The sequence below is a fragment of the Cyphomyrmex costatus genome, unplaced genomic scaffold, assembly GCF_001594065.2.
Source record: "Cyphomyrmex costatus isolate MS0001 unplaced genomic scaffold, Ccosl1.0 scaffold51, whole genome shotgun sequence".
NCBI classification, from domain to species: Eukaryota; Metazoa; Arthropoda; class Insecta; order Hymenoptera; family Formicidae; genus Cyphomyrmex; species Cyphomyrmex costatus.
The window spans coordinates 1918122-1939881 of NW_017279354.1; the positions used below are offsets into that span (position 1 = coordinate 1918122).

Sequence of the window (21760 nt, forward strand, 5' to 3'; positions counted from 1 at the left end):
ACTGATTTCTTCATTTCTGCCTTGTCCACATAGGAAACATGATCCTCTTCCCCTATCCATTTTTTTATCGGTAAAACGCCCAATCGAAATACCTAAAGAAGTAATTTTATGTTTAGTAAGGACGCGAACGTGCATCCGAGTACGAGAAATTAATCGTCAAATATCATTGCAAAATAGAAAGAGAAAAAATAAGAAAATTGTTAAAATTTGTAAATAATTAAGTTCAGTATGTAATTTCACACGACTACGATTTTCTTTTCCTTTCAAAAAGCCCTCACAATTTTTTAGGTACTGCAATTTCATTATTTTTATACATAATGTACAATAATTTACAATATACGATTATTTATAATTAAATGTAATGTAATTAAATAATGTAAATAATTAAATGTTAATGTTAATGTCAATTTAATGTTAATTAATTAATTAATTAATGTAATGTAATTTTATGTAATTTTATTTAATGTTTAATTATACATGAATACAACATAATATTAATGCTACTAAATTTATTTAATTTAAAAAATATCAACTTTCCAAGAATGAACAGCATTCATTACGGATGTAAATTACGTATTAATTACTAATTATTTTCTTAATATACAATTTCATTTCTGATTTTATTACAAATTAAAAGTGTTATTAATTAAGTAATTAATAATTACAAGAATGTCCCACTCTGTTGAATTTTTTTATTATAATTATTTAATTTTATTATTAAGAATTATTGGTTTTTAATATTAATTGCAGTTTAGTTAATATATGTACGAATTGTCATCACAAATTTATACTTATCAATCATCATTGCCATAAAATCCTTTCGCTTATCTTAATGTATTGACGCTATCATGATTTACTTCTCTTTTAACCATTTAGATTTGCCGCGTAATGATGACGTAATGTGACGTCAGCTGGCTGCATTCTCATTGGTTGCTGGAATTATCATGCGCGTGAGCATACCCTTGTCTTTCTACCATGATCTCATCATCCTACCACATCCTGTGAAGTGCCATTTGGAAAAGAAAAATCTCTGATCTTTTCTTACATAATTCCACCTAATTATCAAATATAAATCCGAAATAGTGAGTAATTTAAAATTGTGTTAAACGTGAAGTTAAAAAAGCGTCAATTGTACTCTAACCATTTTCTCATGTAATTTATAATACTTTAATTTCTAGCGACAATTTTTATAAGTTATGTTTAAATCGTCCCTTTTTTCTTTTGAAGATCAGAATTGTGATTAGTCATATAAATTGTACTATTCCAAACTCATTTTATTCGCACTAATGACATACGTTATGTGAAATCTCTCTATTCATGTAATTTGATAAAATTATAACGAAAAGAAACCTTCCCATGATTTTGAAGGTTGCAAATAATCTTTTTGGATACCTGACCATGTATCTGTGTGTGATGTACTAACACTTTATACTGCAATTGTACTGAGATTTTTTACACATATTTGTTGTACTACATTACTATTGTTATTTATGTAGATAAGTTGATTGTGATTAATTTATTTGTTATAGACAACATGTTCCAAGGTACACATCGGCCCATGAAGTATCCATATACCTTAACTGCAAAGATTGCCCAGTTTCCGTTCAAATATTACATGCAGCATAGTTGGCTGTTTAAATATTTATTGATTAGCACATTCGTAACAATTCCCATTTTTTATAAGATTCAAAAATTATGTAAGTCTAACTGCTTGTATCAACGTTTGATTTAGAATGTATATCATCTACTGTGTTCTTGTTTTCAGCATATTCTCCTGCGAATGTTGAGAAGTGGGACAAAATTCATCGGGAAATGTTCTATGGCCCTCCAGATGGCCATCATTGAAATAGAAATGTAATCATTAGAAAATGATATTAAAACAGATGTGTAAGAAAAAAAGAATTTAGTCTTTTCTCTGTCGAATTAGAGCAAATAAATATGTAACTGTATATGTGAAATAAATTATGGATACAAGGGAATTGTAAAAAAAATCTATTCAGAAGTTTGGTTATCAAAATGATCATATAAAATATACATAACTAAAAAGAACGTATTTTTGGGATTATTACAAAATACAAGAAATTTTATACCAGCCGCCATACAAATCTAACCTAAAAATTTAAAATGTTAAAAATAAACTAAATAAGTAAAAAATAAGTATCATTGACAAAAACAGAAAGTTACATGGATATTACAAAATATTTGAAATGACAACGCTTCATTTAATAACAATCAGAACACACAGTACAAAAGTATCCAATTTTATTGTCTGGATCTACAAACATAAATTTTTATAAACGACGCTTCTAAACTTATATTTTATTTTTTGAAAGCCGTGCTCGTATTCTATTATTAAAGCTCGCGTACAGACGATCTCGAGAAAAGCAAAATTTATAGTGACTTACCATGTATATAATTACGCGATTCTTAATAACTATGGCAATGAGTATATATAAGTTGCCGCTTTATATGATTAATAAAATAATAAATAAAATTGATGCGAGAATATATCGAGCATCTCTTTCAGTTTATATCTATAACGAAAATAGTGCAATTCTTGTACTGTCGAAGCAAATGAAAACTATAAATCAGCTGTACGTCATTATTTTGAAATGCTTTGTGCATGAGTAATACATCTAAAATTATATGTATGTGCAGCTATATGTATTCTTGTAAATAATACTGTGTGTACGTCTTTATTACAAGAAGCCTCAAAGAAATCGACCCATAGAAGAAAAAGAACAAAAATTGCAATACATACATTTGTATTAGTGATTATGCAGAATAAATTCTCATAATTCATCATAATTGTACTATTCCGTTTTTTGTCAGTGTAATTTTATATTACTCTGTCGAAAGAATCAAAGTATATAATTTACAATTGTGCCGCAGTCGCAGGATCAGTGTAAATGTGTGATCTGCACGCACTGAGAAAAATAGTTTGATTGTATCAACAAGATGTATTTCACCGAAACGTTGCAGATTGCCCAGACGTACTGCCTGCGTCAACAGAACATCTTGAGCTACATACAAAATCTTTCAACCGCTCAATATCGGTATACAAGTCCACATATATGGTGAGTTCAAAATATATAAAATATGAGCGGCTCTAGATTTAAATTTTATGAGTATACATCGTAATGAAATTATAGAATGTATGTATATTTAATCTTCGTTATATATTCTATCTTTTCTTCTGCACTTCTCTTTCGTCGTCATCGCTTTCCGACGTACTGTTTTCTTCGACATCGCTGTTCAATCTTGGCCTCTTAATCTTGGTTTCTTCTTGAAAAGATCCATCATCAAAATTCAAGCCGAATTCTTTACAGCGTTTCTCGAAGTACTTGCGTAATCGCATCCCTGCACTATACACGTAACTATTTTTAACAAGATATAGCCTTGCTTCTTATATGTGCATTACCAAATTGGTTCGGAGGCAAAAGATTATTTACATTAATAACAGCAAAGCCCTATTTGTATCTAAGTTCTAGATAAAGTAACATGTTCGCAAATTTTATGAGATATAAAAATCGAATTCATCCATTAAGAACAACCACAAAATAGTTAATCCATTTATCTATAATTTGTAAACTATCTTTTTATGTTACAATAATGTTATTTTATCGAATTATAACCCTAAATTTGTTGATTTTTTAAATATTTGATTACATTTATAATATTCTGTAAATCTAATTTGAATCACACCTAAAAGTTCTATTAAGAACTTTTACTTATCATACACCAAATCAAAATTATAATATAATAGAAAAAATAATAGAGGTGTCAATTTATTATTTTGTTATTAGTAATTATATGTGATATTAATTACATTCAATGAGTGTGTTATCATTAATAATGTAGAAAATACTAATTAGCATTGTAATCTCTGGCATCCGAACTTGCGTGAAATAAATAACGATAACATTGATACCTACTTGTAGACAGTACTATGTTCTTTGTTGTACAATCCGCAGTTCTCAAAGACCAACTGGCAATCGCTAAAAAATTTATCTAGTGTCTCGTAGTCGCCATTACCAAGTTTGTACTTGATAGTTCCAAAATCCATTGGATTGGAGATGATATCGTGATAGTCTGGAACCTCGTCCTTTTTAACAGGCGATAAAAATGGCCACGAATCTCTATGATGCCAGATTTCGATCAATAATTCTTGCAATCTAGTCATAGATCCCTTAATGGAATTCTTATCTCCTTGTTCAATCTCGGCGGCTCTTTTAGTCGCACGACGCGTTTGTCTTGGTTCAGTATCATCCGATGTACTGCTATCTGTATATTAAAAAATTTTTATATTAGTACATTACGTTTTTGTCATTGCAATTCAAAATTATTTACTAAACTTGAAGTCTATATTAAAAACTAAAGTTCTATTGATGATATTTATGTGATAGATGAGTTAGCAATAGCTGACGAATTTCATTACCAAGATGATATAATATATCAAGCATTTATATGATGGAAATCAAGCATCTATGTAATGCTATGATAGGATCTGTCCCCTAATAAGTCCTAAGAATTTATCTAGTATCTCATAGTCGCCGTTATCACAAGTTTGTAGTTGAGATAGTTTTAAAGTCCGTAAGTTTTACTCAAAAGTCAGAACTGTATGTATGTGTGTGCATAAGTGCATATATTATTGTGCCATGATATTTCAAATTAAAATATTCAATTTTATATAAAAATATTATATGCGAAATGTATAACGAAAGACTTATACATTTTATTCAGAAATAAATCGATATAATAAAATTAATCTAGATTTATATTAACATAAATCTACAGTATTTATATATTTATCAAATTTATTATAATTTGATTTTCCAGATACATTAACGAAGATATATTTCGAAAACATAAGTAACAAATACGTAATCTAATATAAAAGTATAAAAAATAATTAAAAATAAATGTGAAAAAATGACAAATTTATAGTAAATAATTCATTATTTGATTACATTCGTCTGTAATCTCAAAATTCAGATAATCAAAAATTATAAGAACTGTTTATATGTTAATAATGAATAGATTTTTATTTCTTTTAATGTGCGGTGCTTTTTAAAAAAGAAAAAAATTGGCCATGAAGATGCACATATATACGTATATATTAACACAAAACAAAAGGAATACAATACAGACCGTCCCAGTCTGTAGAGTCTGTAGTGAGGAGGCTCTTAGCAAAGCCATGGATGCGAGAGCGTGCTGCTGCTGCGCACAGCCTCTCCGTGTTTCTTTCTCTTTCACGCCCCCTCACTATCAACATAATTTTAACGCTAAGAAACTTTTTCTTATAATATTCTTACATCACTTGTCTAATAATTTCATCTACATTAAACGCGGAAACTCTTTTTCTTAAATTATAACAGAAGAATAAACCTTAAGACATTTTCGTCCGCGTATATTGCTCCATTATTATTTTTCTGTTACCTTTAGTCGCGTTCTTTTTTCTATCCTTGCATTTGGTACAAGACCATCTGCCTCTAGGAGCTCTGTACAATGGCGGTTCTACACATTCTAAATGAAAACGATTTGGACATGTATCACAAGCAATCAATTTTCCACCATTGTTACAGGATGCGCATAAGTTTTCTAATCGTATATTTCTAAAACAACAAAAGAAAGCAAATAAACATTAATAGGAATATTAAGCTAATGTAAAATTTTAATGCTACGGAAAGATAACTTACATGTCTTCTTCACTTTCGTCATCTTCATCTTCTCGGTCGGCCTCATCGTCGCTGTGCGGTACGCGCTTCGCGCGATTCTGTCGCGTCTCTTTGGTTAATATCGTCTCTTCTTCGATCTCATCCTCGAATCTTTTCCGCTTTTGAATTTTTTCTTTGGGTTTTATCTCTGGTGGTCTACATGCTTTACAAAACCAATCTCCCGCTGGTACAGCCTGTATGTAAAAAAATAACAAAGAAATAACATAATAATAGTTTAGTCAAATCATTATTGTGAAAGCATTAGTATAATGAACTATTCATTACAGTAAGTTTTGGTTTCAGACAATAGAGATGATGTCCCCTGTTGCATCCATCGCAAAGCAACATGTTCTCCGCATCCCTACGTCTTCGACATATACGACACTGAGCGTTTAATGCGCTTTTGTGCCACGCGACGCTATTATGCAAGGTGCTTAAGTGAACAAACAACTGGGACCAGTTCGTGGATGCTATCAATGATTGTTCCCATTTCTCTCGTGCCTCCTCGCCCGATTTTTTATCCTTTTGATCGGGCCCTAACGGTTTTTGTAAGTACCTCTGTTCTATAGCGTGAGACAATTGCAAAATGGAACAAGCTAGTTGTTTGATAGTCGCTTGTTGCCTTTGATCGGGCATCATTTCATCATCACCAGGTAAACCTAAGTACATTCCTGGATCCTTGTAAGTCTTTATGCTAATACTCCCAACCTCAGAATCAGGGGTACCGGGTCTACTATGTTTAGATTCGTTCTTTATTTTATCTATAAGAGCATTAGGTGGTGCATCAATATCTATTTCACTACCGGCGCACATTAATTTGTCGCACTGTTTGTCGTAACTTCTCTGTGTGATCGCATTTCTCCAGACAGCGCGATCAATAATTTTAAGGTATCCTAAACAACCCGCATTAATTTTGTCTTCAAAGTCCAAAATATGATCTCTCAAAGTTAATTCCATTACGTCATCAATAGGCATATCAGAGGGAAAATTCAAGTTTGCGTGTTCATATTTATTTTTCTTAACTGCTTTACTAACTTGTCCTTTACTGGAATCTGAAAACTACGTACAAATATCCAATTACTTTTCGTATTTTAAACACGCGCGCGCACACACAAGGTCCGCCAAAAGTCCTAGGCCACTTGAATAATTTTTAAATGGTTTAAGATTTAGAATTGAAATTTACAGAGATACAATGGGATCATAAAATCATCATTGAACCTCAAAAACATCCATCATAACATTCCTGGGGGAAGATGGGAGAAGGAGACCTGAAAATCTCAAATGGCATGTGGGGTTGAGCTCACTCGACCCCATGTCATTTAAGATATGGCCCCCTTCTCCCCCCTTCTTCCGATAATGTTAAGGTAGGTGTTTTTGAGGTTCAATGATAGATTTTATATTCCCATTGTATCCCTGTAAATTTCAATCTTTTATCATAAACCATTCAAAAATTATTTACGTGACTTCTGGCGGACCCTCTGTACACGCACACGCGCGCGCACACAATTTTATAGGTAACGTACTTTAATAAACTATACAAAAATATACTTACAACTTCAGGATTCAGTCTATGTTTAGGACATTCATCAATAACGAGAAGTAAATTGTCCATCTCCTGTAAAAGATTATTTCTAAGCTCGCTCTCTCTGACACCTCTTGTGCTTAAACTATCTATTAGTGCTTGAATGTCCTTTTGATTTCCGTAAAAGCTCCATTTTATCAACGATCTCTTGCAATGAACAGGACAATCTTTATCTCCTGTACATAGTACCAAACTTCTTTTAATATTGGTGAGATCTTGTTTAAATTCCTTTCGAGGACTTGATTCTTTCCGTGGCGATTTAACACCATTTTTATCTGATGATAGAAGTTTCTTGGGTGATTTTTTCAATTTTTTAAAACTATTTTCTTTGTCACTGAACTCATCCTCAAATTTATTTTTTAGATATGCATAGGTTGCTTCTTTATCTTGTAACTCTGGATGATGTGGAGTACCCTCAGGAAGACAGTTTCCCGGCCAACGTTCATCATTTTCCACAAATAATCCTATAATTAAAAAAATTGAGAAAAAATAATTAAAATGATAACTTTCATAATACAAAGTATTATAAATTTTTATCAAAAAATCTGTACATGCAGAAGCTCATGAAATGTGTTTCATGAATATTGCAATTAATTTCATCAAGGCGAGGAGCAGTCTAATAGCAACATCAGACTGCTCCTTACTTTGATGAAATGAACTGCCATGTTCAAGAAACATTGACATTTAAAAAATGAATATAAACATCAAGATAATTCGCGATACTTATAGCTTCTATATATCCCTGGAAACCAAAAAATTCTATATATAATAATATATTAGACAATTACTAAAACTAATAAACTTTATTTTTTAAATCAATTTTTCAAGTTATCATACTGCATTTTATATCAGATTTTATAATTATAATGATTATTAAAACATTAAATAGATGCAACATAAAAAAAAATAATACAAACTAAATGTTATCGTTTTCACACACAAATTCGTGATGTAAAATTTTTTAATTCAAAGTAATACATATTTAATTACATATAACGTTAATAAGAAAATAAAATATTAAATCTTTTTTCTCAGTTTTGAGTACATTTAATATTTAATAGATTACAAAAATGTAAAAATGTACCTGGTATAGATATAAATCTCCAATATCTTCGATGAGCTCTATCTGCACCCAAGTAAATCATCATTTTGTCATCCCTTGTCGCTTGTTGCAATTCTTTTAGTTTATTTTCATTTTCTTCTTTTTTCTTTTCTTCCTCGTAATTACCGCGTGTAATTTTTTTCGGTTTTGGCTCTTCTTCCTCAAGTTTTCCTTCTTTCTCGCGTTCTCGCATTCTTTCTTTTTCTTCCCTTTCTTTTTTCTGTTCAGCAAGTAAGAACAACTTTAATTCTCTTCTTGCTTGATGTAATTTATCGTATCGTTCCTCAATTGCATCGCGTATTGATGCAAACGTAAGCAACTGATTAATCAAACATATGACGATCTTTATTTTGTCGTCTAACTCAAGCTCGCAGACATTTCGATGACCCAACAATCGTAAAAGATAGCCTTCATTTAGCCTCATAAGAAGAGCTGGTTCATCAAAATTTGTATAACCACCTATAACAAACAGTGTTTTTAAAGAAAGGATATTAAGTAATATTAAATGATAAAATATACATACCTTTTTGAGAATATCGCCATTTCGAAGCAGCTTCACTTATACGTCCTCCAGAACTTAATAAATGTTGCCTCAAAATCTCGCTCAGAGTTACATGATCCAATGTAAGTTCTGATAATTTACATCCTTGATAAGTGGGGCACCATCTAGAAGCCATTGTAGCGAGTTTAATAGCTTTTGCCATTGATGATGCATCTTCGTAAGTACTAATGTCATCCAACAAAGTGGGTGCTTGTGCATCAATCTCATTATCCTCTTCAGCTTGGTATTTAAACACATTTGACAATAAAAGTTGTAGAAGATCACTCCAAGGACCGGATGCTTCTTTGATCAATAACGCCTTCTCTAATAATTCCAAATTAAAACCTCCAGAAAAATATACAGGTACCTCCAATTCTTCATTAAAAAATTCAAGAAATTCCGATATCACGACAAAATCTCCAAACTTTTCGTTTGGTATGTTGCATTTAATAACAGTAGGTTCAGGAATGAGACAGAGATCTTCACATTCGAGATCTTCTCTTGGTTTGTTCCATTGTTTCATATACGCAGCTAAAGCAGCTAACTTTTGTTTCTTCTCCTTTTTACGCTCGCTTTTTAGCGCTCTTTCTTCTTTACGTTTCGCTTTCTCTTCCAAGGCTTTTGCTTTAAGTTCTTCTTTGAATTTACCATTCATTCTATTAATAAAAATATTTAAAGTATAAAGATAAAACAGTCTAAATCGAGCGGTAATAAGAGTTTTTTTTTATCAAATAAATTTCTATAGTTTACAATATTAATACAACATAAAAATTAAAAAATATAAAATAATATAAAAATATCGAACGAAGATGGAACTCACGGGTCCATCTTCAGCGATTTTATAGATGTTATAAAGTCATAGAGATGAAGCATAATCTTACGGTCTAAGCGACATGGTGTGATACAATTTGTTCAAATTGATTCTCCTGTTTTTGTGTGAATGTGGAAATTGTGTGATAAAATGTATGAAAACAAGAGCATCTTTACATATTTGTCTGATTCTGTTAAGCGCAAACACTTCTGAAACGTTCGATATTTTTATGTTGTATTGATGTGTTGTAAACTAGAAATTCATTTTATTAAAAAAATCTTATTACCGCTCATTTTAGACCATTTTTTCTTTATACTTTGCATTGCAAAAAACGAGCGAAATCTAATTAAAAATATTTAATTTATTTTAATAAAAATATTTACTAAAAATATTAAATAAACGTCTTTTAATAAAACCTTAACAAAAATAACTTTTACCTTGGCTTCCGATATTTCTTCACGCTAGTATCATTCACTTTTTTCAGAGGATCCGCTTTCTCCATTTTTGGTTTCGATACATTCGAGGTGAGAAATTTATCTATAGATTCTTGTTTTTGCTTAACGGATTTTTTTATACGTACTGTAAAATCTGGAAGTGTTCCAGCAAATATCGTATCAAAACGTACTTTGCTAATTCCGTATTTTTCCAAAACGCTTTCCTATATAACAATATAACAAAAAATAATATTAAAGCGCATAAATATCTTTAAACGCTTATAATATGTAATATTCATAATAGATATACATAATTTTCTATATAATTCTATATTAACCTTGACAACCCATATGCCATTGTCATTTTGTTCAGAGAGTTGACGAAGAAATATCTTATTACGATCTCTACTGTAATGTTGTTTTCGCCTTCTGACCTGAGATGCTTCTACTATCATAATCTGACTGATGTCGGAATCTCCAAAATCTAATTGCTCTACTTCATAGCGAAATAATCTCGCTGGTGGATGATAATAATGTTCTTGTAGACTTCTGAAATAACACAGCACAGAATAAATTTAATATTTAATTTAAAAAAATTAATAAAATAATTTAACAGATTTTATTATTACCTGCCATTTTCATTCATATATGCCTTAACTTGCTGTTCTGTAGGTACAATAACTTGAAGAATATGGCAGTTACACCAAGCGTCTTCAGTAAAGCTAGCCTCTACCATTTCTCCTACAAAATAGCGATCCCTCGCGAACTGGTAAACGTCTTCAATCATCTCGTTGAAAGAAGACCTATTTGTTTTACTAGCAAGATATAGTATAGGAATTCTCAGCTAAAAAAAATATAAAGTATTGAGAACAAGAAAATTAATTCAAATTATGATTGATATATCAGCATGTTTGTAAAGCTTTATCACACATTATAAGAATATTATCAATCCAACGACACAAACATCTGTAAGAATCGCTGAAGGAGTAAGTCCCGAAACGTACGACACATTTTTTTGTTAGTTAATTTTATGTTAGTTTTTTTTATATTGTGAATTTAAGAACAATAATAATAAATATTATTATTAAATCCCTTTAGCTCGATTTAGACCATTTAATTATTTAATTTGCATTGCAAAAAACGAGCAAAATTTATTATTGTTTTACAAGAATATACATGATAATACAATGTAAATTATTAAAATTATACTATACCTCCATTGGAAATTCTTTCAAGCTCCTCTTAGCATTTTCTTCGCATTGTAAAGCTTCTTCAAATGTCATATTAGTTTTACCTGTGATGCTGCATGACCATATAAGAGAGTTGCACAAGATAATCCGCTCGCAAAATTCACTGTAAAAAAAATACATATTGATTGTAATACAATTTATACACACGCGCGCTTCGTTGTAACCAAATGATGATCTCAAATTTATTAAATCATTTAAAAAATCATTAATAAAAAACTGTCAACAGAATACAATGATTGCATAAGGAGTAGATGTTAAAAATTTTCTGATTTGGTTCATTGTTAGTTCAATCACGTTTTTTAATCAAATATGATTTTTGAATGTAATCGAACTTAGGATCAGTTACATATTAATATTATATTTTTTGTACAAGGATTATGAAATTATTTGACTTTTCAATAAATCCTGTCCTTCACATTGATATTATATAAGATATTTGGTTTTTCATCACTTTCTTTATTTTCATAGTAATTTATTCGCTTAGTCTTTTTAATGATTGTGAATAAGAAACATTGATTCATGTTATGGACAAAATTATACAATATTTTTTATTATCTGACACATGAACAGAAAAACTAGAATGCTTTTATGCATTCTGGTATATCTCATCATTCATCTTGCTATATATTAAAACAGTGTGAATTTTTATGCTATGCCAAACACCTCGCCTTATTTCTCGCCTCTCGTAAAAGAATCAAATAATTATATTTTTTTAACAGGCACTTTTGTCTCTGATGCCTGAAATTCGTGTTTTGATTAATTCTTTCAAAAGGTACCAGTTTTCCTTTTTCCTTCACACTTCATAGATCAATATTCATAATTGATTTTTATTTCAAGACCATTATAAGCAATGTGTTAAAAGCTAAGATGGCTCTATGATTAATTTATGATAATTTAAGACTGTGCTTTTATATATATATTAAAATCTACAAAATATATATAATGATACTTTAATAAGTATTATTATATATATTTGGATAGAAGCTATTTGATCATTCTAATTGATCACAAGCCACTCACAGCGTTTGTCCAAAATATATTCCACCTAACATTTGCAATGCTCATGTAAATCATTTCATCTTTGTTTAATAGTTGATAAATGACAAGGATAAAATATATTTGTAAGCTTTGTGAACAATAAAGTAAAACGCATCCACTGTTGAAAGATTCTAAGGCACTGGTCGCTGTCAGTGGCTGTAATCAATTGCAATATGATTAAATACTTCCTATATATTAATGTATTTTTTACAATTTTATATCACATATATAAGATATATATTAAAAATATTAATGTTAATAATATATTTTTACAAACTTTTAACAATTATTCTTAAATATACAAATACAATTTTCAAACTTCTTTATATAATAATAGTAAAAAAAATCTTGGTTTTTACATTGTTTATCAATCTGATGGATGACACAACTTCGATACAGTCTTTATATATTAAAATAATACATCAGTATCAGTTTTATAGTAGAATGTTATAAGCACATTATATAAATTATACTATAAAAAGATTAATATTTAACAATGTAAACAATCTTGTGAATCTCATGAAGTCTAAAATGAATTTATCTGCATGTGCTAGGTAACTATCATCTTTTATAGTGAAGTAATGATTGATGATAAAAGAAAAATAGATCTGTGACTATTTCTACTAATATAGATTAACTTTAATCTTGTAGTTTAACTTAATTTTAACTCTTTCTTAGTTCTAATATCTAATTCTTAGAACTAGAAAAATAAAAAGTAAGACAAACAGAAGATTAGCTTGCTAATCTACATAGTAAAAATGAACATTATTTATGTGGATATGAGAACGGACTTTCGATGTCCCACCAATTTCATAGAGGTCTCAAAACAGGTGTTTCAGTCTAACCTTACAGCAAGATTACATCATATTTTTACGCAATCCAGCTGAAATGGATAATTGGTACATTATTATTTACACAGTAAAATAATCTCATGATCCACGATGAACAATCGATTACGCTTTAAGGTAACAATTTATATCAACTTTCCGCGACCGTCCCACGTCGATGCAAAATGTAGGCGACAATCTCGGAGATCTACTGAAATCAAGTACTCGCGATTGGATCAAAATTATATATTCGCTGTCGTACTTTCTTTATCCGTATTCTTTGCAAGACTCACTTGTAGTTTTTGAATATCTCGTTCGTAACCTCGCAGTGGTACACCTCGTCGTCGTCCCTGAAGTCCGAGGAAACGTGAAGCCGTTGAAACGGCTGTTTGCGTAGCAGCGGCATTTCGATGATGACGATAAGCGCAACCGCGATAAATTCTCTCCTCTTCCTCTTTCTTCTTCTCTTCTTTCACCGCTTTCTCGACGCGCTAAAAAAGTCGGTGCCGTGAACGCGGCGCACGGAACGGACTTACGCTCTTTTCTCCTCTCTCCTTCTCGCTCTCCCGCGAACGACGCACGCTAAGCTATACGGGACGATGGACGACTCGCCCCAGCACCGGGATCCCGACGTCCGTCAGGCCGCAAGATTCCTCGATGCCGATCGGCGAATCTTCCGGCACGCCATGGAAAACTCATAACAAAAGTAACGCGACAATGGACAAGTCCATTCGACGGCGCTTGCCCGCCATCCAGTCCGGACACACAAGTTCAACGGCGTTTCGGGTACACCTGGCCTGGCCTAACTATATACCAAACCAATTATCAGACACCGCCGGAAGCCAACGCACGGCAAGAAACACGCCAAACGTCGTTGCCAACTTGACGTTTCGCGCGCGGACGGCGCGGATCAACCAGTCGGATTCGGCGAAAGGAGGTGGTAAATAAAAGAGAAGAAAAAGCACAGATGATTCCCGCCTTTTTACATTCGATTCATAAACTCGATTAGCAAACCAATCCCGTCCACGGAAAGATCAACGTGTTCTATCAACGGGAAATGATCCTTTTCCCGCGTATATAAGCAAAGTAATCTATAATCCAATATTTATAGTCGATTCTTATATATGTATTTAAGACCGTCTTGAGTATCATGAACCAATCAGAGAACCGTATTAGCATCATGAAAGAATTTAATACGATCTTGAAATAAGAACCGATTATAAATCGACTTTTTTAACCGCGACATTTCTTAAGTATGAATACCGGCCTATCTCAGAGTAAATAGTGATACACAAATTTTATTTAAAGCGATCGAATTATTTTTAGATATGAACAAAATCTTGCGGGCCGCATAATGTCTATTACAGTATAGCGTATTATATAAATACACGTATATATGCACGCACATACATATATATGTATAAATCCATATTATAATAAAAAAAAATTGATAAGAACTTTTGCACCGACCTATATAAATAAAACTTCGAATAGCTGGCCATGCGCGCCTAGCCTACATGCTATATTTTACAATATACACACAACAGCAAAATTTAAGTACGTATCACTTATCCTGCCTCCAAAAATAGGCAAATTTTAAAAGAATGTATAACCTTGTCATTTTAAAGCATTCTAAAGCTTGAAATATATCTACTTTCGAAAATGGCAATTGATACTTTGATTTTTGGTTAATATTCTTTACGAAGTTATTATAATACGGACACAAATGAAAAGTGCATCAAATCTCAAAAATCTTTATTAACTTTGAGAAGTTCCATATGGCGTTACACTCCTTTTGAAATTTGCCTATTTTTGGAGGATAGGATAAGTGATACTTTAATTTTGCTGTTAAGTAGTGTATATATACGTCATATTGTCTTTCGACATAATCGCTTAATTTTTCTGAAGTGATCATTTCTCCCCGTGTAATATCAAGCATATTAAAATAAAATATAATATTTTTAATTCTTCATTTAAACACAACTCTTTATTTTCATTATTGGCTGTCAGTATCATCGCTGCTGTTATAAATGCTTTCAATCTTTTCATCATTATTTAAAAGGATTGAAATTATTAAAGGCTGCAGCACAGATTTTTATATAATGCATAATGCATTGTACATAAGAGATTAACCAATCAAATTCTTCTTTTCCTTCCTTGCTATGAAATAAAGAACTCTGATTGATTGAATTTTTTATGCCTTATGTGTTATGCTTTAAGCCCAAAACACATGAATGCATAAAGGCCGCAGCACACACTTTTGCATGACGCATAAGAGACGCAACCAATCAAAATGCTTCTCTTCCGTGAAGTGGGAGGAAAAGAAGGATTATGATTTGTTGATTCTCTTATTAAGGGCCGATTGTTACATTTTTCGGTAAAGTTTACCTGTTAAGTCTTTTGTGTCCACGATGCTAGAAGTCGGACCAAGTTCTCGGATGAAGGAAGAATTGACCAATCACATTGGTCACGTGACCAATATGATTGGTCAATTCTTCCTTCATCCGAGAACTCGGTCCAAGTTCTAGCATCGTGGACACAAGGCTTTAGGTAAGTAGCAAGATTATCCAATCATGTGCTAATCGATTGCTAGATTTACCTAACAGGTAAACTTTACCGAAAGATGGAACAATCGGCCCAAAGTAAAGGTTGATTTATACTGGCCGTAAACTGTTAACTTATGCCGTAATCTGTAAAAATTGACCAATCACAGTCGAATGAGAGGGGAATAATCGATTATAATTGGTCAATTTTTACAGATTACAGCATAAGTTAACAGATTACGGCCAGTATAATAACAAGGCTTTAGGTAAGTAGCAAGATTATCCAATCATGTACTAATCGATTGCTAGATTTACCTAACAGGTAAACTTTACCGAAAGATGGAACAATCGGCCCAAAGTAAAGGTTGATTTATACTGGCCGTAAACTGTTAACTTATGCCGTAATCTGTAAAAATTGACCAATCACAGTCGAATGAGAGGGGAATAATCGATTATAATTGGTCAATTTTTACAGATTACAGCATAAGTTAACAGATTACGGCCAGTATAATCCAACCTTAAGTCCGTATCTGCAATAGAGTTAAACGGGAAGCACAGCTTTTGCATAACGCATAAACCATATACATAAAGAATTTGATTGGTCCATTGACTCATGCATAAGAAAATGGGCCAATAAAATTCCTTATGCACATGCTTTATGCGTTATGCAAAAGTCTGTGCTCCCCGCTTTAAGCTTTATGCTATAAGAAATGGACGAATTACTATCCTCGATTATTCTCCTCATACATATTTGACTGTAATTGGTCAATTTCTTATGACTTAAAGCTTAAAACATCTATTGTAGACCCGGACTTAAGAAGTCATAGGTAATAAGCCAATCAGAAGGCTGTATTAGGGTCTACGCACAATAGAAGAAATATTAGGAATAGATATTAAATATAAAAATATTAACCTGTCAGAAAGCGCACATTCCACAGTACACAGTTCTGATAGGTTAAAATTCTTATATTTAATATTTGTTCCTAATATTTCTCCTATTGTGCGCAGCCTTAGCATTTTGACACTTGACAGTCTAATAAAAAATGCTTTATGAATACCATCTAGTGAATTTTCCTCGCTTTTGTAATTTTCATCTTATTTAACACAACTGAAACTCCAGAGTGAGATTCATTCTACAAGGTTTTAAAGAGTACGTGAAATTCGACGTTTTATGAAATTTCTCTTATATTCCCTTCCCGTGAACGCTCGCTCCAGCCAGCCTGCTCCAGCCTGCTCCAGCCCGCTCGCCGTCATCACGTCGACGACTATAGTGAGCGACAGAGCGGTGACGCTGTATGGATGGGATACGGCACTGCGTTTAGTACAAGATGGTCGATGTGCCTTTGACCGTGTCGCTAACGGTGGGTTTGCCGACGCGAGACCGTGTTACCCCGCGTCACTGAACGAGCTCCGTTGTACCTGGAGGACAGAGACGCGACCCGGGGACGCCGACGTGTACGACGCTAAATGGCTATCGTTGGATAAGGGTCACACATACTTTGGTACGTATCCCGCGGGTACGGAAATCGCGTGGGAGTCAGGACGCGCGATCGACGGTGGATCACGATCCACCTGTCAACGATCTACCTGGCACACACAAAGTGTGTATTCATGCGTGCGCGCGCGGACGTCCGTCCGCAAGTAAATTTCTCTCCTCGGGCTTTCTTTTCTTCCCTGGTTTAAATTCACAAGCGATATTTCGATCTCTAATCGCGAGAGAACACGGAAGAGAATCATCGCCGTGGATTTCCACGACGCTCTGACGGAGCACCCGTCGCGTCTCGATCTCACCCTGCTTGGACGCGTTTATTAAACCGTTTCTTTTCGACTGTTGCAGTTCGTGCAGTCTTCGAGAAGTGCGGCCGCTCGAAAGGGACGCAAGAAACGATGGAGAAGCGGCAGGAGGTGCTCGCCCCGTTTTCCTCCGGTGAGTCTCCTCTCGGCTTTCTCTCTGTCATATAAAAGGATGCATGGATGAGTGTTTGTTGTGTAGGCGTAAGTGCAGCGTAGGTATGTGGCGTGTTTGCCGCGAAACAGGCATTTATTTATACTTATATGCATCGTTTATTGACTGACGTACGATACATGATCGAAACATATTGAAACGTATATGAATTTTAATATCAAATATTTCTGGAGAGTGATATTGAGTGTGTGTGTCAAAAAGTCAAAATGTTTCCCCTGAATTCTTGAAAAATATCTCATACTAAAGTGTATGAAAATATCAAGAAAAATACTATATGTAACATATTAAGTATCAATATTTTCATATGTGATATTTTGCAAAAATAAGACTTCTGAAAATTTTTTAAGAACAAATATTTAGTTTATTATTTTAAAATTCTTATATTTTAAACGCTGATAAGAATAATGTAGTGATTATATAGTCTTAAAATACAACATTCTTTGTTAAAACGTCTCTTATTAAGGAATAAATAAATATTGAATGCATATGAAAAAATATTTAATTAATTTTCTTTCAGAAGATAAATTGACAAAGATTTTGTTTTATGAACATTATAATGAACATTGCACACATACATACAATATTAAAAAGAAAGAATGGTATAATGTGTATTAGGGTGATATATATACATTTTACATACCATTGATGTGTCTTTGTATGATATATATTATACATATATGTATCTATCATTGCTATTTATGTTGGAACAGAAACAAAAGAATATTCTTGAGGTAATCAATACCATGTAAAGTGGAGAGAGAGAGAGAGAGAGAGAGAGAGAGAGAGAGAGAGAGAGAGAGAGAGAGAGAGATAGTCTAAAATGTATGAAATACATGTACTATATTTTGTTTTTGTTTTATCGTATAATAAATATCTAGAAAAGCACATATTAAGATAATAAAAAAAATTAAGAAAACTAAATTGAGAAAAATAATTCTGTACAAGAGAGTGTCATTAATTATATAATTATGTTCATACATCGCTAATCAGCATGCTTCTATATTTTTAGAAAATATTTTAGGGATTGTTTAAACAGCTGTGGTAAAAAGTTTTCAGTTTTTTAAATTGTATCCATATTATGTTCTGGCACGTCTGACTGAGCAAAGTCAGCATCCTGCTGAGAAATCTAATTTGCGAATTCTCATCGGCGTTGAGCCTCGTTAAAACGAGATTAACGTTAAATGGCGTGGTAAAGTGTTTACAACGATATAATCTGTTAAACAACAATTTAACTCCGTGAATATCTGATAACGACAATAATATCAATTTTCCACTTGACGTTCACCGTAACGAAAGTAATACATTTAGTTTTTCCGCAGCGCGATCGATTACGTACTGTCGCACGCTTTTGCGATGAAAAGAATACAAACGGAAAACGGAGGAATGCGAACATTGTGATGCCATTTGAAAGCCAGTAGATGCCAAAACTTTCTCCGGAAGCGAGAAAATCCGTGCGCCGTTATTTCTTACTTATATATAGAGAGCATGGAATTTCGTACATCGTCACCCACAAAATAATTATTGCCGAGCGCCGTGAGGTTTCCACGTGCAAGCCAACACACAAGTATCGCTGTATCGAATATTCTCACGATGAAGGAACGATCGTTAAGGGCTACTTCAGTGAAAATCATTACCGCCGGAATATTTAATAACGCTGATAGTATCGACTCCGAGTCTCCGCGGCCTACATTCAAATGCCAGCTGGAGCAACACAATCACGTCTCTCTGACGTCCCCCTGGTAACCGATATTGTCGAAGGGTTGTTTGTGACGCTGATTACTTACTGCTATGATGAAACCTTACCGCGGTAAAATAATTGATAGAAAACTGAAAAGAAAAATATCTACATTGAAGATGTAATAGTAAGACAAATGGAAAGAATTATTGAAGAGTAAATTGAAGTATTTTATTGCCTTGCAAGAAGTACATTGATCGATAAATGTAGAGCTTGATTTATTATTTAGATATTAATGTGAAATATTCATTTTAAGTAGATTTTGTTTTAATATAATCTTTATATATATATATATATATATATATGTAAAGTTTATTTATTTAAAAGAAGCTACAAAATGAAGAAAGCCCAATCAAAATTTCGATGAGATATTTGTGGTATTAGCTATATAAGTTTTCTGTAATAAATGTAAAAAGTTGAAAAAGAGACTAACTAAATTAATAAATACTTTTTGGTTATCAAATGGTACATAATAATTTTTTATGATATATATTTGTATGATATTTCAAAGTAATGACATAAAAACTTTCAATACAAAATTGCATTATTTTATTAAAACACTAGTTTTTATGTGCTTTAACTTATATGCAATTGAAGATTGGTGAGCTCTAATGAATTCAGGTTTATATTACAAATAGAAAACGTAAAACACATTCTCTAATTATGTCTAACATGGAGATTCATCTCTTAACTGTAATTCGCAGTTTTATCAATATCAGTTTATTATAATTTTCACTTAATTAGTTCTTCATCCCTTTCCAGCTTCATTTCTAAAAAATGAGAAGCCAATTTAAATGAAAGTTATAGCAATACTGATAAAATCAGTGTCATCGCTTATAAAAACATTCAGTGTTTTAAATTCTTAACAGTTCCCAAAAGAGAGGACGGCCAGAAATATTGTCCGAGAACGGAAGATTATCTGTGGAATCGCGTGAAAAGCTGCGTGGGAAATATCCGGAGATAGCTGGCAACTAAAGATTCATATCGGGCCACTTCGTGACACACTCAGGGTGGAAAGATACAAATCTAACAAACACACACTGTGCAGCTGATGTCGACGGCGCGGCGCGGCGGCGGCGGCGGTGGTGGTGGAGGAAAAGCGAGTTGAAGGTTGACGGTGGTGATGGTGGCGGGTTACAGGGTCGCGGGGGTGTACGGAGGCAGCGGAGTGGTGCGCGCGGACCACTGGATCAATTCTCGCTCCGGGAGCTACATAGGGGGAAAAGCAACAGTCTGTCAGCCCCTTTCTACCCGGAAAAGTGCTCGGCCACGGTACGCTATTTCGTGCGCTTCTCGCGCCCGTTCTATTCGCCGAAGACGATGATAAATTCATCGCGGAGAAGACCACTCTCTCGGAACAATTCAAATCGGATTAAATCACACGCGAGCTGCGTGATCTCAATTAGATCCGTGAGAAATTCAACGCGCGGACCACTGGCGTATCGGTTGCGCGTAAAAGACATCGGCACAATTAACGTCATAGAAATTACGGCGTGGATCTTGCTCGCGTCGGGATTGAGATCGAATCGTGGTAGAGCAGCACAAATCAAATCAGTTAATAGCCTCTCAGTGCTTGACCACAACGTTATACGTATGGAGTTACGATTCTCCGGTTTAGTTTCTCACGAACGCGGATTTTGTTTTAGCCGCGATCAAGCGATCGAGTACACAAATTGTTCTGGAAAACGAATTGTCTGAAAGGAGAAAAGATTTCTTTGTCATCCTTTGCCCGCTTCGACTTTCGTTTCCAAGCGTCACTGTGAAATTGTAAGATCCTTAAAATTCAACTTGCGTTCGCGGTGCCCGATTCGAAATCCGGTTTGACCTTAACGTACTTGACGATGCTATCAGTCGGAGAACTCGTCCCAACGGGCACATCGTAGAAATCGAGACATTCTTCCTTCTGGGCGCCGTTACGTTATCCCTCGCGCGCGTATTTAAGCGGAAAACGCAAATGCGAGTTGTCGGCGGACTGCACAATCTGACCTGATTTCCATTGAATATGCCTTTATGTGGTATTTTGAGAGCGGAGTGGAGTCCGAGATGAGGTCGTCGCGGGGGCCGGTGTGATTGTCGCGGAGTCGCCGTTTGTTTCCAGTCCCGCGAGTCAATAGAAAGAGAGGCGACGCGAGGAGGACGTTTCGGTATCGGTTTTCCGGTATCGCGCTTTCGAACTCCCTCTGACTTCGACTTCGACTCCCGACTTTTTGCATT

At 33.5% G+C, this 21760-nt stretch overlaps 2 protein-coding genes across 4 annotated transcripts; one reads left to right on the top strand and one right to left on the bottom strand.

Moving 5' to 3' along the window:
• Positions 1–969: 969 nt before the first annotated feature.
• Positions 970–1973, top strand: roh (reduction of Rh1). Its single transcript, XM_018546048.1, has 3 exons — positions 970–1082; positions 1530–1697; positions 1766–1973. The coding sequence occupies exons 2-3, from the start codon at positions 1535–1537 to the stop codon at positions 1843–1845; spliced, it is 243 nt and encodes an 80-aa protein (XP_018401550.1). The 5' UTR covers positions 970–1082; positions 1530–1534; the 3' UTR covers positions 1846–1973.
• Positions 1974–3108: 1135 nt separating this feature from the next.
• On the bottom strand, positions 3109–14093 carry Acf (ATP-dependent chromatin assembly factor large subunit). Of its 3 annotated transcripts, none has more exons than XM_018546087.1 (14): positions 13596–14093; positions 11402–11540; positions 10817–11031; positions 10526–10736; positions 10191–10411; positions 8925–9598; positions 8384–8860; positions 7270–7763; positions 6003–6776; positions 5700–5911; positions 5440–5615; positions 5152–5265; positions 3936–4284; positions 3109–3365 (listed from the first exon to the last, which is right to left on the bottom strand). In XM_018546087.1, exons 1-14 carry the CDS (start codon positions 13706–13708, stop codon positions 3185–3187), a joined length of 4350 nt encoding a protein of 1449 aa, XP_018401589.1. In that variant the 5' UTR covers positions 13709–14093; the 3' UTR covers positions 3109–3184. The 3 variants fall into 3 exon arrangements, with proteins under 3 accessions (XP_018401589.1, XP_018401588.1, XP_018401590.1); XM_018546086.1 differs by having other exon boundaries at positions 3109–3377; XM_018546088.1 differs by lacking the exon at positions 5152–5265 and having other exon boundaries at positions 3109–3377.
• Positions 14094–21760: the final 7667 nt, after the last annotated feature.